Consider the following 19,561-nt stretch of genomic DNA (forward strand, 5'->3'; position numbering starts at 1 on the left):
TATTTTTCGTAAAACTCCTAGGAAGTACTCAAGCACTAACACAAACACGTATATACAATATATATTCAAAATTAACACCACCTTTGCAATGCAAAACACTCTTTATCTGGTATTGCATTAAACTCTTTTGACGACGAAAAAAAATTTTCTTTTCGGGTAGGGTAATATATATATATTTTACCCGGCCCCTCTGGTCGGGTAATTTTTCATTTATTCATCACTTTTTAAACAAAGATAGAGAATGGGTTATACTATACTATATTTGTTATGAATGACTTAAGTTCAGATGAATGCAACACCGGGACAGCCGCCCGGACATTCGCGTTCCTTCTCGTTGAGAAACCATTCTTGTATGCACTGGAAATGTCCCTCGTGTCCACAGGGAAGTAGAACCATGGTTAGTTTCTTCAAAGGTCTTTCACACAGGACACAGAGCGAATTCTTCTTCTTGCAGGAGTCGCAATACCAGTATCCGAACTTTTCCATTACCTTCTTGTTGTTTGTCTGCTGCACTTCCGCTCTAAATTTGTCCTTGGAGCTTTCGTTCGTGATTAACTCGCCGCATTGTTCGCAGTAGAGTCTAATGGAAGACTGATCACCTTCAGATCCCATGATATCTTCGAAGGGGCAGTATTTCAAGACGTCTGCAGCGATTCCAAACAGCTCATATCTATGGAGCAGCAGCAGAAAATGTGAAATTGCGTCCTTTGCGATTTCGATTTCTGTAACGTGATATATCGTTTGGAAAAGGAAAAGAATATTCACTGTTAGCACGACATTCCCAGTGTCTGTGGCTTGTTTGTATAGTTGCTTGATGAGTTTTTTAGTATCCCAAGGCGGGTTGTCCGCCATCTGTCTACATTTGGCGAGTTTTTCTGTTAATGAGGAAGACGGTTGTTGCCTGTCAACACCATCTGGTTGTGACAGCGTGCGAACGGGCGACCCGATCACTGGTGCAGTTTGAGAAGACAGTTTTTTGAAAGCTCCCAGTTGGGAGGTTGTCGTGGTGAAGCTTTGCAACGATGACACTTTACTACGTGGGCTTACACTGTTGTAAACAAACCTGGGAGATATGTTATCGTCGTCATTTCCCATGTCAGTATCTGCATTGTAGCCGTTGGGAGAATGTAGCATGAACGTATCTATGAAAGATTTACGGTGTTCTCGCTTCTGTAGGATCGGTATACTTTTGGCAGTAGACGACGCATGGGTGCGGGTTGATTTTATCAATGGGTCATACGCCTGTTCTTGATCAGCTTCTTGTTCGGCCTCCTCTTCCTCATCTTCCTCGATAATGGCATCGTCATTTGTTGCCTCGCCCATAATCCCGTGAGACTCTGAAAGTTGGCTTTGTAGTTCTTTCAATCTACTTAACACCTCATCGGATTCCTCATTTGGTTGTGTATATGTGATTCTTTCTGTGTTTTTCAACTGCTCTCCAAGTTTAGAGATTGGTTTTTTTTCAGTATCACTTGGTTCCTCAGAACTAGCTTGAAATGCTTGTGGTCTTTCTTCTATTAGAGAATCTGCTCCACTTGTTCCTTCTCTATCTTCCTCAGGAGACCTTTTTCCAGCTCTTGGATTCCCCCCTGATTCAAAATCAGAGCTTTCGTTTGTATCTATATTAGATGCTTCATCGGATGATACTGGAGAGGAAGTCATCCACTTCAAGTCCCAAAGCAAAGAATCTCTTATTAGAATCCAAACCTTAAAATTGGGTAGATCATTTATTGACAAATAAACTGATGCATTGTGGGTTGCAATAGATATTAGATCTAGAAACGTCTGCATTTTCTTCTGGAGCTCTGCTTCTAAGTTCTTGTTAATCTTTCTGATTTTGCCAGGATTGCGTTTATTGGTGGAAATGGAAGATATACTTGATCTGGTATCCTTCTCATCGAAATCCTTGGAGCCTTTGGAGTTTCTCTTGGATTGTTTTTTGCTGCTTTTTTCATTCATTAGAGTGGCCCACGTATTATTTTCTGAAAAATTATACTTTTTCAACAAATGAGTCTCGATTATTTTATCGTCATCGTCGTCATCATCATCATCATCGTGCCCACCAATCACTTTCTTATCATTATTAACATTTTTCTCATCACGTTTGTATACAACATTAACATCATCTGCACCATTCTGGTCTTGAACATATGAAAATTTGAGCTGCCGAGCCAGAAATTTAAAAGTGTTTACTGGTGAATCCCTAACAGAAAACTTTTCAATAGTTGTATCTTTTTTTTTCAAATGATCCATTTTGGTTAATCTTAAATTATTGAAAATCTGGGGTATATCTAAAGTGATGATATAAGGCGGTTCAATGGCAACTTCCTCTTGATTTTCAGATTGTGGTGTTAAAGATGTTAATGATGCGGAAGAGCTATTGAAAGAAGATGCCGCAGAGGTTATTGTCATTAAACTCTTTGTACTGAATGTTGGACCTGCTTTTAAAGTGGGTGGTCTTTCTGGTGCAAAGCTTGTTAGTCCTGTATGACTAAAACCTTTTTTGATTCCTCCTATTATGCCCTGGCCCTCCGAATTGCCATTTTTCGTATTTTTTATTGCACCTGGATGCTTTTTGCCTGTATTGTTTGGAATGGTTTTAGTCTCTGGTTCTGGCAGCTCGTATGAGCCCACTTCTTGATCAACCGAGAGTAATCCATTTCCGTCTAAATCTCTCCAGGTAGTCGTATTCTTGCTCAAGTTTTCAAGCACCGTTGGCTCTTTGTTAATGTCCCAACCATTAATGCGAGTCCCCTTATCAATATTGAAGACCAAGTTATCATCCCACCACACCAATCCCAGCGAGGGTGTTCCTGATAAAAGGATATGTCTAGGAATGTACTTCCTTGCTAAGGAATAAACGCAAACTTCTGCTTCGTCACCCATTGACGATACTCCTAATAGTGAGTTGTATATGTTCTTACTATAGGTAGGTCTGAATTTTAATTTGGTAACTGGATACCCTGTGTTGATTGTTAGTTTAGGAAATGCCAACGAACTATTGTTATTCATGGTTGTATTTGGTGTGTGCAATGAGGGCGAATATCCGTAATTAACCACTGTATTTTCACTGGTATTGACATTATCACCAACATACCAAAGACAGCATTTTCCATCTCGACCACCTGTAGCAATGTATTCTTGATGAGGATGCCAGTTTAGGCAAAGGCCAGGTCCTGTATGGGCGTTCAGTTTTTTTTCATATTGAGCAGGTTGACGAAGATCAAACTTCAATAGATACCCTGAGTCATGTATGGATGCAAATTTGTAACCGCTTTTAGAATTGCCGTACGTCGATGAACCCTGTTCATTCTTAGATGCAAAGTTGTAACCAGGCATCCATTTCACATCTCTGATTGAATCAGACGCTGTGTTTATATTGATATCAGATCTATTTGAGCTTTTGGAATTATTAGAACGTAAATCCCATATTTTGACGCAACTGTCTTGCCCACCACTAATTATAAGGTTTGATTCTACCATATTAAAGTCAAAACTATTGATTGATCTTGTATGTTCACATAGAGATGTTATCAAAGGATTATCTAATGAAGAGCTCTTGTTGAGATCGTATATAGATATCGCCGTAGAATTGTTACACACTGCGATACAGTTTTTGTAATTATTGAACCCCGTTTTCACATCTGCAATTGTGCTAAATTTATTCTGCCTTGTTCTCTTGCTTAATTTGGGTAGTAGGGACGTTCCCAACTTTGTTGATGTATTATTATTAGGTCTTATGAAATCATGTACACACTTAATAGACCTATCGGTTGGCGAAAATTGATAGAATCCTAAATGTGTTTTTCCTGCACACACAAGACCATTGATGTTCGGATCATTCACTTTGTCTATACTGGATAATTCCTTATCCACTTTGGTGGTGTATATGAGTCCGGAAGAATTCCTTGTAGTCGTTGTAATATTAAAATTAGTTTTTGTTTTAACCTTCATGTTTGACTTGTTGTTCGCACTTCTCGTTTTCTTTGCATAGGGACTCTTATCATAGGCCAAGTAGTTATCGTTGAATGAACTTGTTCTGTGTGCATGACTTTCAGACATATAAATCCCGTTACTGTAAGAGAAAGTGGGAGTTAGGTTAGGTCTCCGTATAGAGTCCAATGTGGGTGTCTGACTACTATTCGAATAATGGTGCACTCGAAAGGACGAATTGTTGCTTGACGAAGATCCAAGTAACTCGTTCTTGCCCAAAGAGACATTTTTGTTTTTTGGTATAGAGGTACCTCCCTTAAGGATTGAAGCATTCTCCATGTGGGGAGACGAGCTCATAGTTATTCACCTTTGATCGCGCTGTTCTGATTTAGTTATCAGTCAGTGTTAGCCGTCAGTTGTATTATTAATCAGTTTCCTTTTTTAGTAATCACCTTGAATATATTGTAGTATGGACACATTAAAGTGATGACCCCGAGATTGAAAATTTTAAATCGCATAGATTCTATGGGTCTCGAAACTCCACATCAATGCAATGAAAAAACTCCTTTGAAGGTACCAAATTGTGCTATTCGTTCACTGTTAACTTTAAATATTTACAGTTTTTAAGATGGGTGCCTCCTCGACTCCTGTAAGCGGAGATGATTATGGTATGCATTCTACTACAATCTCGCATCATAATACAATAGAATTAAGAAATTTGCTATCGCCATCAGACTCCAGAAATGACACACAAGATTTCTCTGATGAACCGCCTGGTAATACAAGTTTAATTAAAGAGGTTGATTGGAATGGCCACAAGGTCAAGACATTTCCGCTAAATTATCAAACCGTTCCAATAGTCAAGTTGCAAGTGGTAGCATGCTTGACTATGTTCATAGTCTTTGGGATGAATGATCAAGTGTTAGGTGCACTGCTCCCTACGCTAATGGATTACTATCACATATCGCAAGTAGAAATTTCAAATGTCTTTATAGTGCAACTATGTGGTTATGTAGTAGCCTCATTACTCAATGAAAGATTGAATAGGAATTTCGGTATGAGAGGTGGTATGGTTCTAGCAGCCGGTTTGTGTCTGGTATTCTTTACTGTTTTAGCAACTGGCCCCTCCAGTTTCCTTATCTGCATGTTATGCTGTCTCCCTCTTGGTTTAGGAATCGGCATTTTAGATTCTACTGGTAATGTTCTAATGGGCAGTCTTTTGGTACATAAGAATGAAATCATGGGTATTATGCATGGTCTTTATGGGGCTGCTGCCATGATTACTCCACCTTTGGTTTCATATTTTGTCAAATGGGGTCATTGGCCTCTGTTTTTTCTAATCCCTCTGTTCTGTTCCATTGTGGGTATATTTATTATACTTCCAGCCTTCAGACATGAAACTGCTAATAAATATGATTACCTTTGCTCTATGGAAAACAAGGAGCATGACGATGATACCATAGGACCCGATGTTGAATTGACAACGGGTTCAGCAGAGGCTAGCCCAGGGTTTTTTACACTTTTGAGAAATCCTGGTATCTTTTTTTATGCGCTATACTTGTTTCTTTATTTAGGTGCAGAAATCACCACTGGTTCGTGGTTCTTCACTTATTTGCTTAAGACTAAATCAGATAATAAGATGGCTATGTCATACATTGCTGCATCATTTTGGACTGGTTTAACTGTGGGTAGGCTATGCTTAGGGTTTGTTACTGAGAGATTTTTTGAGAATGAATATAGAGCAAGTAAAGCTTACGGTTGTCTAACTCTCTTTTCATACACGTTATTTGTGCTTGTCGGGTTAATTGATTCCAACTCCGTGTTCTATTTTGTTGTCTTATTTTTAGTTGTTTTCTCCTGTGGTACGTTTATTGGGCCTTTGTTTCCCAATGCAAGTATTGTTGCTTTGCAGGTGCTACCCAAGAGATTACATGTAAGTGGTGTTGGTGTTGCGGTTGCTGTAGGTGGTTGTGGTGGTGCAGCTTTCCCATACTTGACTGGTGTCATTGCACATTCAATTGGTATACAGTATTTGCCACTGCTATGCTGGATAATTGTTGCGTTGTTCACACTAGAATGGTCACTGTATCCTAAATTCATCAAGGGACATCCAGAATGTTTTTAGACCCAGGCACGCATACACGTTACTGTCGGCATTGAGGGTATTGCAACTGATATAAGACAGAAAAGACAAGACAAGAAAAAAAAGTAGTGAAGCAAAAAAGCATGGAACTTTTTTTATTATATAGAATACATAAAAGAAAACACTCGTAGTCCACAAACTAGTATGAATTAGAAAAATGTATTACGGAATCTATAAAAGGAAGTTTTCAAAAGCTGATGTGCTCTTTGCAACTAAAGTATATAAGGGCTTTTTAAAAATGAATAAATATAATTGGAGAATACCAAACAAAACTGCGGAAGGATAAAAAAATAATGCGAAAAGGTCGTGAAATAGTCATTAAAAGGCAAAGGGAGGGGGGGGTCGTAAACATCAGAAGATGTGGGCATGTTAATGCGGGCATAAAGATCGGTATCAATCAAGAGAATCCATTATTTTCAATCAATTCTTGTAAATCGTTGAAAAATTCATCATTGACTACAGAATCCAATGCAGCTAGAGTTTCTTCATGGTTATCTTCGAATTTCTCGAAAAACAGCTTAACGGACTCGATGTATTCAAAACCAAACATTTGCGAATAGTGGTTGATAAAGTTTTCAACGACCATAATAGTGTCTCGAATTTGTCTTCCACAGGTGGAAGGGTAGTGACTATGGTTTAAAGAATGTGGTTCTACGATACCAGCATTGATAACGTTGAAGAAAAACAAGCTGGCATCGATTTCTTCGTGCTGATTGATATATTGGTGGATTTGGTTGAATTCGTCCATGGAGAAAGGTGTAAATTGGGAGTAGTAGTGTTTCAATCTCTTCGCAAAATCCTTAATGGCTAGTTCATATGGTTTGTCCAAGTAGTCCTCGTTAAACGACTTGTTGTGGATATTGTATTTGATAAAGTCCCTATTAAAACATGATATCTGCAAGACTATGGGCACGAGGTTAAAAGTAGAGAGTTCGTCTGTATTGAACGAGCAAACTTCTTCGAATATGAATCTTCTTCTCTCAATGGTAGAGTTTGTGGCATCGAAAATCCCGACGTCACAATCATCGTTGTTGATCTCGTGAAACAGTTTTTGTAAAGTGATTCTGGCATACGCTTCCTTCTTGTCAGTATTTTTCGGATTGAACAGGTCCTCTGAAGACGTATTTGCTAAAAGCAGAGGTTTCGAAATGGTGGCGCAGCTGATCTGCCTTCTTATCTTTCCCGCATTGAAAACTTTGCAACGTAGAGAATTAGTCAATGGGTTGTTCTTCAAACACTGAATCAGATGGGAAGAAATCGTGGACTTCCCGGTAGCAGGTAGGCCAATCAGAACAATCATGAATTTATTTACTTTCGCGTTCGTATACGTAACATCGTCATTGTCCCTTTTGTAGTTTAACGTAATGGGAGAGTGTAACGCGTCGTTAGAAATAAAACGCGGTACCTCTGTAGACAGCATTGGATGCTTATGATTTCCGAGAAGATCAGAGTCTTGGCAGTCAAAAGTCGCTCTGTCGAGAGACGCACTCGAATAGCTGTAGCCATTGTTTAGTGAAAAAAGAGAATTCGAGGAATTATAATCGGAGGTCAGGTACCCATCGTGAGAGTCCGAATCAGAAGAACCACACATTTTCAAGCTTCCAGGAGGAAAATCACGTTCGTAATTTCTCTTTCTCCTTTTCTTTCTATCTAGAATATTAAAAATCGTGTATTTATGATTTAAGGGCAGCAAACTTGAAGGAATTTAGGGTAATATTAAAAAATATCGGCACCACGTTCCTCTCGTATTGTCTGTATAGTGTTGTCGTGAATTAGCGAATCGAACCCTTAAACACCCTCCGAAAAGCAAATAAGCTTGTTTCCTGTAACCAAGAAATAAAAAAAAACCTCTTTCCCAACGGCATGCGTCTTCTTTTATAAACCAAGCTTCCACACGAAAAGCCGAATTATCCAATTTATTTTCTACTTTTTTTTCCATAATCGATGGATACTGATGCCCAGAGAAAAAAAAAGAAAAGCGAGGAAATTTATTTCCGTGGGCGACGCGGCCCGTGCGCGATTTCTGTGCTAGAGGTGGGGCAAATGTACCTGAAATCTCGGGAAGATACGTCAGGCATTTTATCTGTATATATTCCGATAAGCTTCAATTTTTATTGTTCCGTTCCGAAGGAGGGGCACGGGCGGGTGACCACGTGGTAAAATTACACAGTGAGTAGTTCCGTGGGAAATGTATATAGTTACACAAGCGGTATTTAGTAATGGTGGTATTATCAAGGGGAGGACGATGGGGGAGGATGCGTGCCGGCTCTCAAGGTGTCCTGTATGCTAGTGAGTTTGTCCTGTACTTGTTTGCAGACCTGGTCGATCTCGCGGATCTCGCCGCGCTTGTACTCCAGCTGCTCCTCCAGCAGCATGATGAGGGACTCTCGGGATTGATGGGGCCTGTACTCGTTGAGCAGGTGGTGGATGTTGACGAGGATGGTGCGTATGTCCTCCACCTTGCGCTCATACACGTCCGGGTTGATGCTTAGTACCCCGACGAGCTCTAAATAGTTCAGCAGGAGCGACTTCAACAGTTTGCGCAGCTCTTGGACCTTGTACTGGTAGTTTGTGCTTTCGCTCTCCGTGGACTTTTTGTACAGTTGGGTGAGCCCCATGGTCTCGAGGTCGGGCAGTTGGTCCTTGACCTGCCATATGCTCCCAAACGCTCGGTACTGCTGGTTCTTGGGCATGGGAGGCGGGATCAGGTAGTCCAGGGCGCAAGTAATCTCCTCTTCCCCCCGCTGCTCATCTTTACCGCTGCTGCCGGTGCCGTCTCCCGGCGCAGCTTGCTCTGTGTTCGTAGTCTTATTTTCCTTATATTTTGGCAATTTCTCCAGATTTGTCTGTGTGAAAAACTTTACGTACGGGGGTGGAGGCGGGTACAGCGAACTGACCTCGTTTCCAGTACCATTGGACATTTGGGGTTGTTGGTTGTTTTGTCACGGTTGAGCGCAGTGCCTGGACCCTTTCTATACTTTATAGATGCATCTGATGAAATGCCTGCTAAAAATTCAAAGGTTCTTTGTCCGATTCCCATCAAAGGTGTCGTATATCGTGACAGTTGTTCCTCTAAAGGTGTGGGAAGAGGGAAAAACATAGAACACACGGTGGATATGGGCTTCAGTATACGCAATATCAGATATACATAGGAACCCTTTTTGGGAACACAGGAAACGAACATATACACTACAGAATGAGCAACGAAGGTGACAGAATGGAAGTAGATGAAGACGAATCGCAAGTTTCCACGCAGAATGAGCAACAAAATACACCGGTAGAGACCAAAAAAAAAAGATTCGAGATTAAAAAATGGACAGCGGTGGCGTTCTGGTCGTGGGATATAGCCGTTGACAACTGTGCCATTTGCAGAAACCACATTATGGAACCATGCATCGAATGCCAGCCGAAGGCTATGACCGACACAGATAACGAATGTGTGGCAGCATGGGGTGTTTGTAATCACGCTTTCCACTTGCACTGCATCAATAAATGGATCAAGACGAGAGATGCATGCCCGTTGGACAACCAACCTTGGCAATTGGCAAGGTGCGGTAGGTGAAGTGTTAGAACTTCCCAAAAACACATCAAGCATACCTTGAGGCTAGAGGCTAGTTTTTCGTCCATCTTCCCTTCCTTTGAGGTGGTGTCATTAGGTTTATAATAGGCATACACGTTTTTATTCTCTTCCAGAGCGAAATTATTGTTATATACAGAGCATGATCAAGCTATATGTACTTTTCTTCTAGAGTTAGTAACGTCATGGTAGAAACAAATATCATTTTTTTAGAACAGGATGGAATTGTGCAATGCCCTTGGCTTTGTGTAGCCGCTTACTCAGCATTGTTTTGAACTCTTTAAAAATATGTATATATGCGAGGCAGTGTTTTGCATCTCAGTTGTCATAAACGCTAGTAATGACACTGTGATGTCTTCGAGGGCATTGTCAATATGAATGTGCGTCTGTTGGTAAGTAAAGCATCTTTTATGCAACTATTGCTAGTAAGTAGGAGGGAAAAACGAAACTGTCTCTTTTTTTTTTGTTGTTTTTGCCAAGGCAAGTAAGCAAAGGCAGTGTCACAAAAAAGTGACGCAAAATATAATCAAGAGTGAAAATACAGTAACATAAGAACTTGTCATATTTTAGACACTGTTAACAAGATATTAAAGTCTTGAGGCAATGTATGCGATGAAATTTGCAATCACGTTTATTTTCCTGGTCTTGGAACTGCTCACATTGTGTCAAGCTTCAGTCCATCCCATAAAAATCAAGGACAAGCATTTCGTTGACACAGTGACTGGAAAGCCGTTCTTCATAAAGGGTGTTGACTATCAGCCAGGAGGCTCTTCCGAAGTTAACGAAAAACAAGACCCGCTATCCAATCCCGAAGCATGTGCTCGTGATATTTTGTTGTTTCAGGATTTGGGCATAAATACAGTAAGAATATACTCCATAAATCCAGACCTAAATCACGACGCATGTATGACCATGTTGGCGATGGCAGGAATTTATCTTATTTTGGATGTGAATTCACCGTTACAAAACCAGCATCTGAACAGGTATGAACCTTGGTCTACCTTCAACGAATTTTATTTGGAACATGTTTTCAAAGTGGTGGAACAATTCTCCCATTACAATAACACTTTAGGATTCTTTGCTGGTAATGAAATTGTAAATGACAAAAGGTCAGCCCAATATTCACCGGCATACATTAAAGAGCTTATTGGATCTATGAAAAAATATATAAGTGCACACTCTGCCAGAACGATTCCCGTAGGTTATTCAGCTGCAGACGATTTAAGTTATAGGGTCTCGTTATCCGAGTATTTAGAATGCAAAGTCGAAGATAAGCCTGAGAACAGCGTTGATTTCTACGGTGTTAACTCTTATCAGTGGTGCGGTCAACAAACTATGCAAACTTCCGGATACGACACATTGGTGGAAGCATACAGGAGCTATTCGAAACCAGTTTTCTTTTCAGAGTTCGGATGCAATAAAGTTTTGCCCAGGCAATTCCAAGAAATAGACTCATTGTTCTCTGATGAGATGTATTCAGTGTTCAGTGGAGGTTTGGTTTACGAATTTTCACAAGAGGATAATAATTATGGCCTTGTCGAATATCAAGACGACGGTAAGGTACAGTTATTGGCAGATTTTGAACAGCTCAAAATGCATTACCAAAATGTTGAGTTTCCCTCTATGAAAACTTTAAAAGAGACTGTTGAAATGCAGGACGCCCCATCGTGCATCGAAGATTATGAAAATTTGAATATTGAATCCAAAATTGCTAAAAATTTAGGAAGTTTTTTGGTTAAAAAAGGTGTAAAAGTTGAGAAGGGGAAATATATAGATCTGCATAAGAATCAGTTATCCCCTAATGTTACGATATTGGGCGTAGATGGTAGTAGCTGGGATGGACCCAAAAGGATTGAAGTAGTACAAAGTTTAACATCCTCAGACCAGCAAGAGGGGGGAGAGGAGGACGAGGAAGGGGAAAGAGATGAGTTGAAAAGAAAGCACAGAAATTCTGGCTCTATGATCGGCCCTTTGGTACCCCCCGGTTTGTTTTTGCTCTTTTATATTTTAAACATCCTATTTTAAACACGTGTGATGAAATTCCATACGAGTCATATTTCTGCAGAGATATTTATTTTGTGGCACGACAATTGAAGGAAAGGTTGGGATTTAGCTACTAAATGTAAAACTTATAGAAATATATAGAGCTCTACACAACGCTTGCGCTACTTACTCATGTTCAGTCGAATTCTTTCTCTGTAAGTTCTTTGCATATTGGTCTTCCTCTTAGATATATTGTGTGAACTCAGTACGGTAATTTAGCGGCCAAAGCAATTTTGCCGCCGAGCTCCTTAAATATTCTTATTACCACTTTATAGCATGAACAAAGAACTAGCATCGGTAACGACAATAATAATCAGTTAAAAATGACAACCGATAGAGAAGGGCAAGAAGATGTTCAATACAGGGTCTTGCAACGAGCTGAACTTGCACATTCGATTTGGAACTTGAGATTTAACCTGGGCAAAGTCATCAAACGGATCCCTCCGGAAGGGACCGTTTTCCATGAAAGACGAGCAAAGGAACCACAATTAAAACTTGGACAGCAAGGCACCCGACTTTTCCATCCGGATTATTTGTCTGAAGAAAACTTGCCGTTGATTCGAGAGTTTAAGTGCTTGGATTCTCCTCCACCTGTTCCGCCAAGCTCATCACAAGAAGAAGATAAAGAGACCACAGTCGACTCTCGGTACTGAACTGATTTTAGCCGTTTCACAAAGAACTCTATCATGACCGAAAAGGAAGAACGTCAGAACTGCCGAAGTTAGAGCTTTCTACGTTGAAAATTTATGATTGTAGGGAAGACGCATTTTAATACGTAATTGGGTTTATCAGAAAAGTTGTACAAAGAACAAGATAAGTCCTCCGGAATCTAAATATCAACCAGTGCTAGATCAACTCCACGATAAGGAGGACACCTTTTTATATAGTCTGTCATATTTTTAATTAAGCCATAATCATAAGATAATGTTCTAACGTTATATGTTTTTCCAAAATTTGAGGATTTGGGGAGTTTTTGATTAGCCTTTATCAGCAATCCACTCTATGAACGAACCTCTATAATGTGCGATGTTCCTTTCTCCGGGAACAAGAATGGTCTTCTGTGCTAAAAGACTACATAACGAATATGTCAGGATTTGGGAGGTGCTTCGAGGTTGCAGCAAGGTTTGCAGCAAGGTTTGCAAGGCTCCACAGACCTAGCTCTATAGACAATTCTATAAACAGAGGCAACTGGCTGCTCTCTCGTAGTCGTCTGGCCCCGCTAGCCAGTGCTTGTTGACCCTTCTTGTTATAGAGCCCCTCCTTTTTCTTTATTCTTAGTAAATTGCAAATCTCGCAAGCACGTTTTCCCAGCCCGTCCGATTCTGAGATACAAAAGCGATATCTGAGACTAAAAATTTTGTCAGAAGAAGCTCCGATGGATTGGATAGCCAGCCGATGGAACTGATCATTAAAGTTTCAAAAACGTACTTTCTTTGGCCAAATCGAATAAAGAGTATAATTCTCGATTCGCAAGTCTATCATTAAATAGAGGCAAAATCAAAACGACTTAGTTTTAGTTTATTTTCATTCGATAGTTTGCCAAGAAAAGATCATCCTGACGGAAGACAGATACTAAATAATCTTTCTACATGAAAGTGTGCTGCTAGTTGAATAGAAAATTCGGCAAAAGAATACCACTACTTCTTTTCATAGATCACCGGATATTGCAAGAAAGCGGGAAAACACTTTGTAATGTCATCATCGTCCAGTTCGTCAGAGTCATCGCCTCACTTATCGAGGTCAAACTCGCTGGCTAACTCTATGGTTTCCATGAAAACAGAGGACCATACAGGATTATATGACCACAGGCAACATCCCGATTTGTTACCAGTCCGTCACGAAGCGCCTCGATTGAAACGAGAGGAAACAGCCAAACACTCCAAGCCTACCGCTCCCAAAAAGCAGAAGAAGGCAACGAAACGCGACAGCCATGCGGAGGCTGAGAATCCACCTGCTAGAAGCCGGATAGATTTTGAAGATGTGGACTCGGAGTTGGACGAAACAGTTGCTCATCACCAGTTGAGAGCCTCCGCGATTTTAACTTCCAATGCGAGGCCATCTAGGTTAGCCCATTCCATGCCACACCAAAGGCAGCTTTACGTAGAGAGTAATAGTAGCCATATACCAAAGGATCAGGGCATAAAGAAAGATTATAATATGTCGCCATCCACAGTTTCTTCAAGCAACAAATCTAAGTTAAGTGTGCCTTCCTCGGCAAGCCCTATTACCAAAGTTCGTAAGCCTTCAATAGTCAGTCCAATCTCTGAAACCCCTCTAGAAATGAAAGCTGATACACATTCCAAGCAGGCAGACCCCAAGAAAAGAACATTTTCCACAACATCCACGCATTCGTCCATTAACCCCATGGCTCTGCTTACGAAAAGCGCAACCCAAAAATCAGATGTAGAAGATGATCCACAGGATAGAAAGCCAGTGCGTATGAACACCAGAGCCTCTTTTGATAGCGATGTTTCTCAGGCCTCCAGAGAGTCGCAAGAGACGGAGGAAGATGTTTGTTTCCCGATGCTTCCGCAATTGCACACAAGAGTTAATGGTATAGACTTTGATGAATTAGAAGAGTACGCCCAGTTTGCGACAGCGGAAAAGAGCCAGTACCTGGCAAGCCTTCAAGGGCCCAATGAACAAAAATTTGGTAATATGTCTCACGATATTGGATTTACAAGCTCTACCTCCACTTCAGGGTCCTCGGCAGCCCTCAAGTACACACCTAGAATCTCGCAGACTGGTAATAGTATCAATGAAGCAGACATTCATGAGAAGAAGGAAGACGAGGAAGAAGATGATAAATCTGGACCACGTCCTGGCGTGTCATTTGGTAAAAATAAGGTGGAAGGAGAAGAAGACGACAAAATTCCAGCTCATGATCCAGCATATTCGTCATACGAAAATATAGATTTTCAAATTCCCAACAGGTTTTCATTTTTTTGTTCAGAATCTGATGAAACCGTGCATGCTACTGATATCCCGTCCTTGGTGTCTGAAGGCCAGTCGTTCTATGAATTGTTCAGAGGGGGGGAACCAACTTGGTGGTTAGATTGCAGTTGCCCAACCGATGACGAAATGCGTTGCATAGCAAAGGCTTTTGGAATTCATCCATTGACGGCAGAAGATATTAGAATGCAAGAAACTCGTGAAAAAGTGGAGCTTTTTAAGTCGTATTATTTTGTTTGTTTCCATACATTTGAAAACGACAAAGAATCGGAAGATTTCTTAGAGCCCATTAACGTTTACATTGTCGTTTGTAGATCTGGTGTTTTGACCTTCCATTTTGGTCCAATTTCACATTGTGCCAATGTTAGAAGACGTGTAAGACAACTACGTGATTACGTCAACGTCAATTCGGATTGGTTATGTTATGCTTTGATCGATGATATCACAGATAGTTTTGCTCCGGTCATTCAATCGATCGAATATGAAGCAGACTCTATTGAAGATTCTGTATTCATGGCTCGTGACATGGACTTTTCGGCCATGCTACAAAGAATTGGCGAAAGTAGACGCAAGACAATGACGCTAATGAGGCTTCTAAGCGGTAAGGCCGATGTCATTAAAATGTTTGCCAAAAGATGTCAAGATGAAGCTAATGGTATCGGGCCAGCGCTAACGTCACAAATCAACATTGCAAATTTACAAGCAAGAAAAGATAATGTTAATCGCACCAATGATAATAGCTATGCAACTTTACCAAACAGCTACGTGCCTACAACTTCACAACCAAGAGGGGATATTGCACTATATTTAGGTGATATCCAAGATCATTTGCTCACAATGTTTCAAAATCTGTTAGCTTATGAAAAGATTTTCTCTAGATCACATACAAACTACTTGTCCCAATTACAAGTAGAGTCATTTAATTCTAATAATAAAGTTACGGAAATGTTAGGAAAAGTTACGATGCTGGGTACAATGTTAGTTCCCTTGAACGTTATCACTGGTCTGTTTGGTATGAATGTTCCGGTGCCAGGAGGAAATACTAAAACTATTGCGTGGTGGTTTGGGATATTGGGTGTTCTACTTTCATTGGCTGTTGCAGGTTGGTTCTTAGCGAACTTTTGGATTAAAAGAATAGATCCTCCGTCCACACTAAATGAAGCTGCGGAGAGCGGGGCTAAGTCAGTCATATCCAGCTTTTTGCCAAGAAGAAATAAACGATTCAACGATCGTTCTAAAAACGTCAATGTAAGAGCCGGCCCTTCAAACAGGTCAATCGCGAGTCTTCCTAGTAGATATAGCCGTTATGATTGATTACTGATGATAGAGATAGAAGAACGAAAGCTGTGTTTGTCTAAGTCTACTACGGCGTCTTTGCCAAACTTCAGCGATAAATATCAATCTAACTAAAAGCTTCTAAATTCTCATATATTCATGATGATGTGAGTACTGATTTGCTGCTTTTGCATGTCCATTTATGGTACCATCCTCTGTACTGTTTTTCCTAGTTTGTAACCCGTTCACTGTGCAAAACCTCTCCCAAAACTTGTCAATTGTTTTTATAGATATTTAAGGATTAATAGAGGCTGGTCCTGTTTTTGTATAGAAGAAGATGATGAATATCAAACTTACATATATTCATAACAAAAAAACCATAAAAATGCATTTGTAAACTGTTTGGTGTTGTAGAACACTCTCTGTTCTGCACTCTTTTTATAGACTTGATAATGACCTTATCAATCAATGTATCAAATACTGTACTAATACTGTACTGTAGGATTGTTACCCCGCCGGATATTTTATAGAAAACGTTTAATGATAATGTGAGAGATGTGCCGCGCCCCTTTCGTGAAGATGACAAGTAAACGCTATATAGAAGACGCATAAGAGTCGTTAATTCAGGAATATAAAAGCAATCACAAAACACAGCCAACATGGACGCGGATGATCATGCCGGATTGTTTCGGTTCCCCTTCAAAATCCCTACTTTTCATGGTATAAGGAAGGCCGGGGTATATCTATCAGGTGCCCTTTATGCTCTAGGGTTTTGGGTCTTTTTGGATGCGGTACTTTTTTCTAGGTTCTCCAATGCTTCGGACGTTCATGTGACATTTATTGATTGGATTCCATTTCTTTGCAGTACGCTAGGGACATTGATTGTCAATTCCATCGAAAAAAATAGATTACTGCAAGGGGCTTTATCATCAGACGGTGGTGCTTTCGGTAGCAGTGGCGGTGATTTGGACTCGAGCATGGCATGGCAAGCTCGTACTATTTTATTTTTTGGCTTTGCCTTATTAGCTGGTGGATTATCAGGTTCCATTGTTGTATTGATCATCAAATTTTTAGTCAAGGATTATAATACTTATCCAACATTGGGGATGGGCATCAACAATGTATTAGGAAATGTATGCATATTATTGAGTTGTGTCGTTCTATGGATTGCTCAAAATGTGGAAGACGAGTATTCATACTCTTTGACACTTTAAGCTAAATTATGCATGATATAGCAAACATCTTTGAGTCCACTTCACGGGTACTGGCATATATAATAAAACGTGTGTATATATTTGGATATTTTCTTCGAGATGAAAGGATCATTAAATAAAGGTATAGTACATATTGCAATATATTATACGGTTTTATCTGAAGGGGAACTTTAGGGGAAAATGCTATTAGTATGATAAAGAATGTATGATGACGGAGGATGCAAGACGGGTTAGGCCAAATACCTAATCCGACGGTGGTACGATTGAGTTGTAGTACTCTCCAAGAGCCTTTTTTTCTAGTGCGCTAAAATTAAATAATTCTGGTAGATGCACTGGCATATTCGAATCTCTTGGCAAAAAATAGGTTTCATTTCTTAACGCGTCAAAAAATTCATGAGCCATTAATTGTTTAGCATCCCATCTTTCAGCAAAGTTATACACCAATGCTTTTATTAAGAAGTCAACGTCGAAAAACTCGATATACGGGAACCAATGCATAAATTTCTTAAATTTTTGGTCATGTAAGTTTCTTTGTAATTCTTGAGATACGCTTGAAGAAGTATTAGGTTCAGGGAGCCGGCCTAATAGAATTGCTATCTTCTCTAATTGTGATTTGGCATTATCTCCTTTAAAAAGGGGTTGACCTTTTATCATTTCGCCTATTATGCAACCAAGTGACCATATATCTATTTGTGTTGTATAATTCTTTGAATTTAAAAGAAGTTCAGGTGCTCTATAAAACCTCGAACAGAAGTATGTCTTTAGATCTCCATTGCCCCCTAATTGTTGGGCTGAGCCAAAATCACAAACTTTAGCAATACCGCTGCTGGGTATAATCAGTATGTTGCTCGGCTTGAGATCACCATGGCATATGTTCATGGAATGTAGGGTGAGAAGTGCTCGAAGAATCTGGAAAGCGTACAGCTTAATATGCTTTGTAGGAAACTCGTATCCATTATCGAAATATTGATGAATTTCAGAACTCAAGGTTTGAGGAATATACTCCATAACAAAATTTTTTTGGTGTACTTGTCCACCATCTTTGGTTGTATATTGGCTCTCAAAGAAAAACTCTAAAGTGACTAGATTTGGATGTTTAATATTTTGCAAGATCTCTAATTCTAAAGACTCCACTTTTGGACATTTAACGACTCTTTTTATCGCATAGGGCCCCAACCATTCTGTACTGTTGTTTGACAAATACGACTGTGTTACAGTGCCGAATGAGCCATGCCCTATTCGTTTCCCCTCCTTGACATACATCTTGCTCTTTTGTCTGTTTTTAATAGATACGATGTCATCGATAAAATAGTGTTCATTCTCTGACTTTGTCATTATATTGGGAATATTCCCGAAAACCTTTTTCGCTACAAGCATCGTGAGCTAGTACCACAAGCAAGTAAGTAAATAAATAGGATCCAGTTTTTTTTTGTTGTTTTTTTTGGTTTACTAATCGCTATATTTACTATGTTTGCACAGTAAAGGATGAAACCTCTTTATACACCCTGAAGTTACGGGCACAAGTCTCGCAGGGATGTACAAGTAATAGTTCTTTACATAACCCGTCCTTACAGTGTATATGAAACTTGTCGATAAAGTTTGATAAGTACGTTTATTCATCCCTCTCTACAAGAAATCTATTGTTACGACCTTAAACCGTTACGGAGTCTTATCAAGTAAACAATCACTAAGCACCCCCAGCACCCCGATTAATCTTATCATGATGTGTCTTCCTTTCGGAATTTCTTGGCCTTCTTATCTTCCGTTTCCGATACAGCAACCTTGTTGGTTCTAATCTAGAGGTTTTCCCTCATTCAAGAAATCGATGAGGATGTATGGGCTATAATACGATGTGTACGGGTGGTAGCTGGAACTCTTTTATTTACTTTTTTTTCTTGTCTGAAATATTTATTGTGCGACAGAGAAAACTTTGAGCCGAAGCCAAGCGGAAAAAACTAAGCTCACTCTGTTCAGAGAAAGGCAGCCCACCGGCCTAGCTGTCCCTTCGGCTTAGTCGCGCGAGACTGTGCCGTCACACTAGCAGATCGATGGTTCTCTCTGGACATTGGACAGAGGCTCCTTTCTAACTTTTACCTCTCCACAGAGTTGAGGTGCTTTCCAATGCATGCTATGCACACAATCTTTTAGATATTATCTTTTAAGAATTGTTTTAAAGCATTTTTAACTATATTTCATAAGATTTTCTCCTGCTCTTGAAGAGGTCAAACAAAGAAGATCAATAAGATAAAAATGGCTCCATCTGGTATGTGAATTGCAATAATAATGGCACAACGGAATAGAAAAAGAGGATATTGGAAAACTAATACAATCGAGGTTGAGAGACATGATTACCACACAAAACTCCACGCGGAAAAGGAACAGTGTTACCGAAACATTAACTGATATGAATGGTATTGCAGACGT

At 39.9% G+C, this 19,561-nt stretch overlaps 10 protein-coding genes across 10 annotated transcripts; 6 read left to right on the forward strand and 4 right to left on the reverse strand.

Annotated features, from left to right (window-relative positions):
• Positions 1-282: 282 nt before the first annotated feature.
• RTC1 (Rtc1p) lies at positions 283-4,290 on the reverse strand (the record flags this gene model as incomplete). The annotated part of the gene is made up of 1 exon (XM_018365405.1): positions 283-4,290. The coding sequence occupies one exon, from the start codon at positions 4,288-4,290 to the stop codon at positions 283-285; it is 4,008 nt and encodes a 1,335-aa protein (XP_018221660.1).
• Positions 4,291-4,561: 271 nt separating this feature from the next.
• BSC6 (Bsc6p) lies at positions 4,562-6,058 on the forward strand (the record flags this gene model as incomplete). The annotated part of the gene is made up of 1 exon (XM_018365406.1): positions 4,562-6,058. One exon carries the CDS (start codon positions 4,562-4,564, stop codon positions 6,056-6,058), a length of 1,497 nt encoding a protein of 498 aa, XP_018221661.1.
• Positions 6,059-6,473: 415 nt separating this feature from the next.
• On the reverse strand, positions 6,474-7,667 carry PFK27 (6-phosphofructo-2-kinase; the record flags this gene model as incomplete). Its single annotated transcript, XM_018365407.1, has 1 exon — positions 6,474-7,667. One exon carries the CDS (start codon positions 7,665-7,667, stop codon positions 6,474-6,476), a length of 1,194 nt encoding a protein of 397 aa, XP_018221662.1.
• Positions 7,668-8,307: 640 nt separating this feature from the next.
• On the reverse strand, positions 8,308-8,997 carry MED7 (mediator complex subunit MED7; the record flags this gene model as incomplete). Its single annotated transcript, XM_018365408.1, has 1 exon — positions 8,308-8,997. The coding sequence occupies one exon, from the start codon at positions 8,995-8,997 to the stop codon at positions 8,308-8,310; it is 690 nt and encodes a 229-aa protein (XP_018221663.1).
• Positions 8,998-9,272: 275 nt separating this feature from the next.
• HRT1 (SCF ubiquitin ligase complex subunit HRT1) lies at positions 9,273-9,638 on the forward strand (the record flags this gene model as incomplete). Its single annotated transcript, XM_018365409.1, has 1 exon — positions 9,273-9,638. One exon carries the CDS (start codon positions 9,273-9,275, stop codon positions 9,636-9,638), a length of 366 nt encoding a protein of 121 aa, XP_018221664.1.
• Positions 9,639-10,256: 618 nt separating this feature from the next.
• Positions 10,257-11,678, forward strand: GAS4 (1,3-beta-glucanosyltransferase; the record flags this gene model as incomplete). The annotated part of the gene is made up of 1 exon (XM_018365410.1): positions 10,257-11,678. One exon carries the CDS (start codon positions 10,257-10,259, stop codon positions 11,676-11,678), a length of 1,422 nt encoding a protein of 473 aa, XP_018221665.1.
• A 341-nt stretch (positions 11,679-12,019) lies between these two features.
• Positions 12,020-12,349, forward strand: DI49_2276 (uncharacterized protein; the record flags this gene model as incomplete). Its single annotated transcript, XM_018365411.1, has 1 exon — positions 12,020-12,349. One exon carries the CDS (start codon positions 12,020-12,022, stop codon positions 12,347-12,349), a length of 330 nt encoding a protein of 109 aa, XP_018221666.1.
• A 1,039-nt stretch (positions 12,350-13,388) lies between these two features.
• On the forward strand, positions 13,389-15,962 carry ALR1 (Mg(2+) transporter ALR1; the record flags this gene model as incomplete). The annotated part of the gene is made up of 1 exon (XM_018365412.1): positions 13,389-15,962. The coding sequence occupies one exon, from the start codon at positions 13,389-13,391 to the stop codon at positions 15,960-15,962; it is 2,574 nt and encodes an 857-aa protein (XP_018221667.1).
• Positions 15,963-16,582: 620 nt separating this feature from the next.
• Positions 16,583-17,137, forward strand: VPS68 (Vps68p; the record flags this gene model as incomplete). The annotated part of the gene is made up of 1 exon (XM_018365413.1): positions 16,583-17,137. The coding sequence occupies one exon, from the start codon at positions 16,583-16,585 to the stop codon at positions 17,135-17,137; it is 555 nt and encodes a 184-aa protein (XP_018221668.1).
• Positions 17,138-17,380: 243 nt separating this feature from the next.
• YGK3 (serine/threonine protein kinase YGK3) lies at positions 17,381-18,514 on the reverse strand (the record flags this gene model as incomplete). The annotated part of the gene is made up of 1 exon (XM_018365414.1): positions 17,381-18,514. One exon carries the CDS (start codon positions 18,512-18,514, stop codon positions 17,381-17,383), a length of 1,134 nt encoding a protein of 377 aa, XP_018221669.1.
• Between the last annotated feature and the right edge of the window lie 1,047 nt (positions 18,515-19,561).

Source organism: Saccharomyces eubayanus, chromosome XV (genome assembly GCF_001298625.1).
Source record: "Saccharomyces eubayanus strain FM1318 chromosome XV, whole genome shotgun sequence".
In the NCBI taxonomy this organism is placed as follows: Eukaryota; Fungi; Ascomycota; class Saccharomycetes; order Saccharomycetales; family Saccharomycetaceae; genus Saccharomyces; species Saccharomyces eubayanus.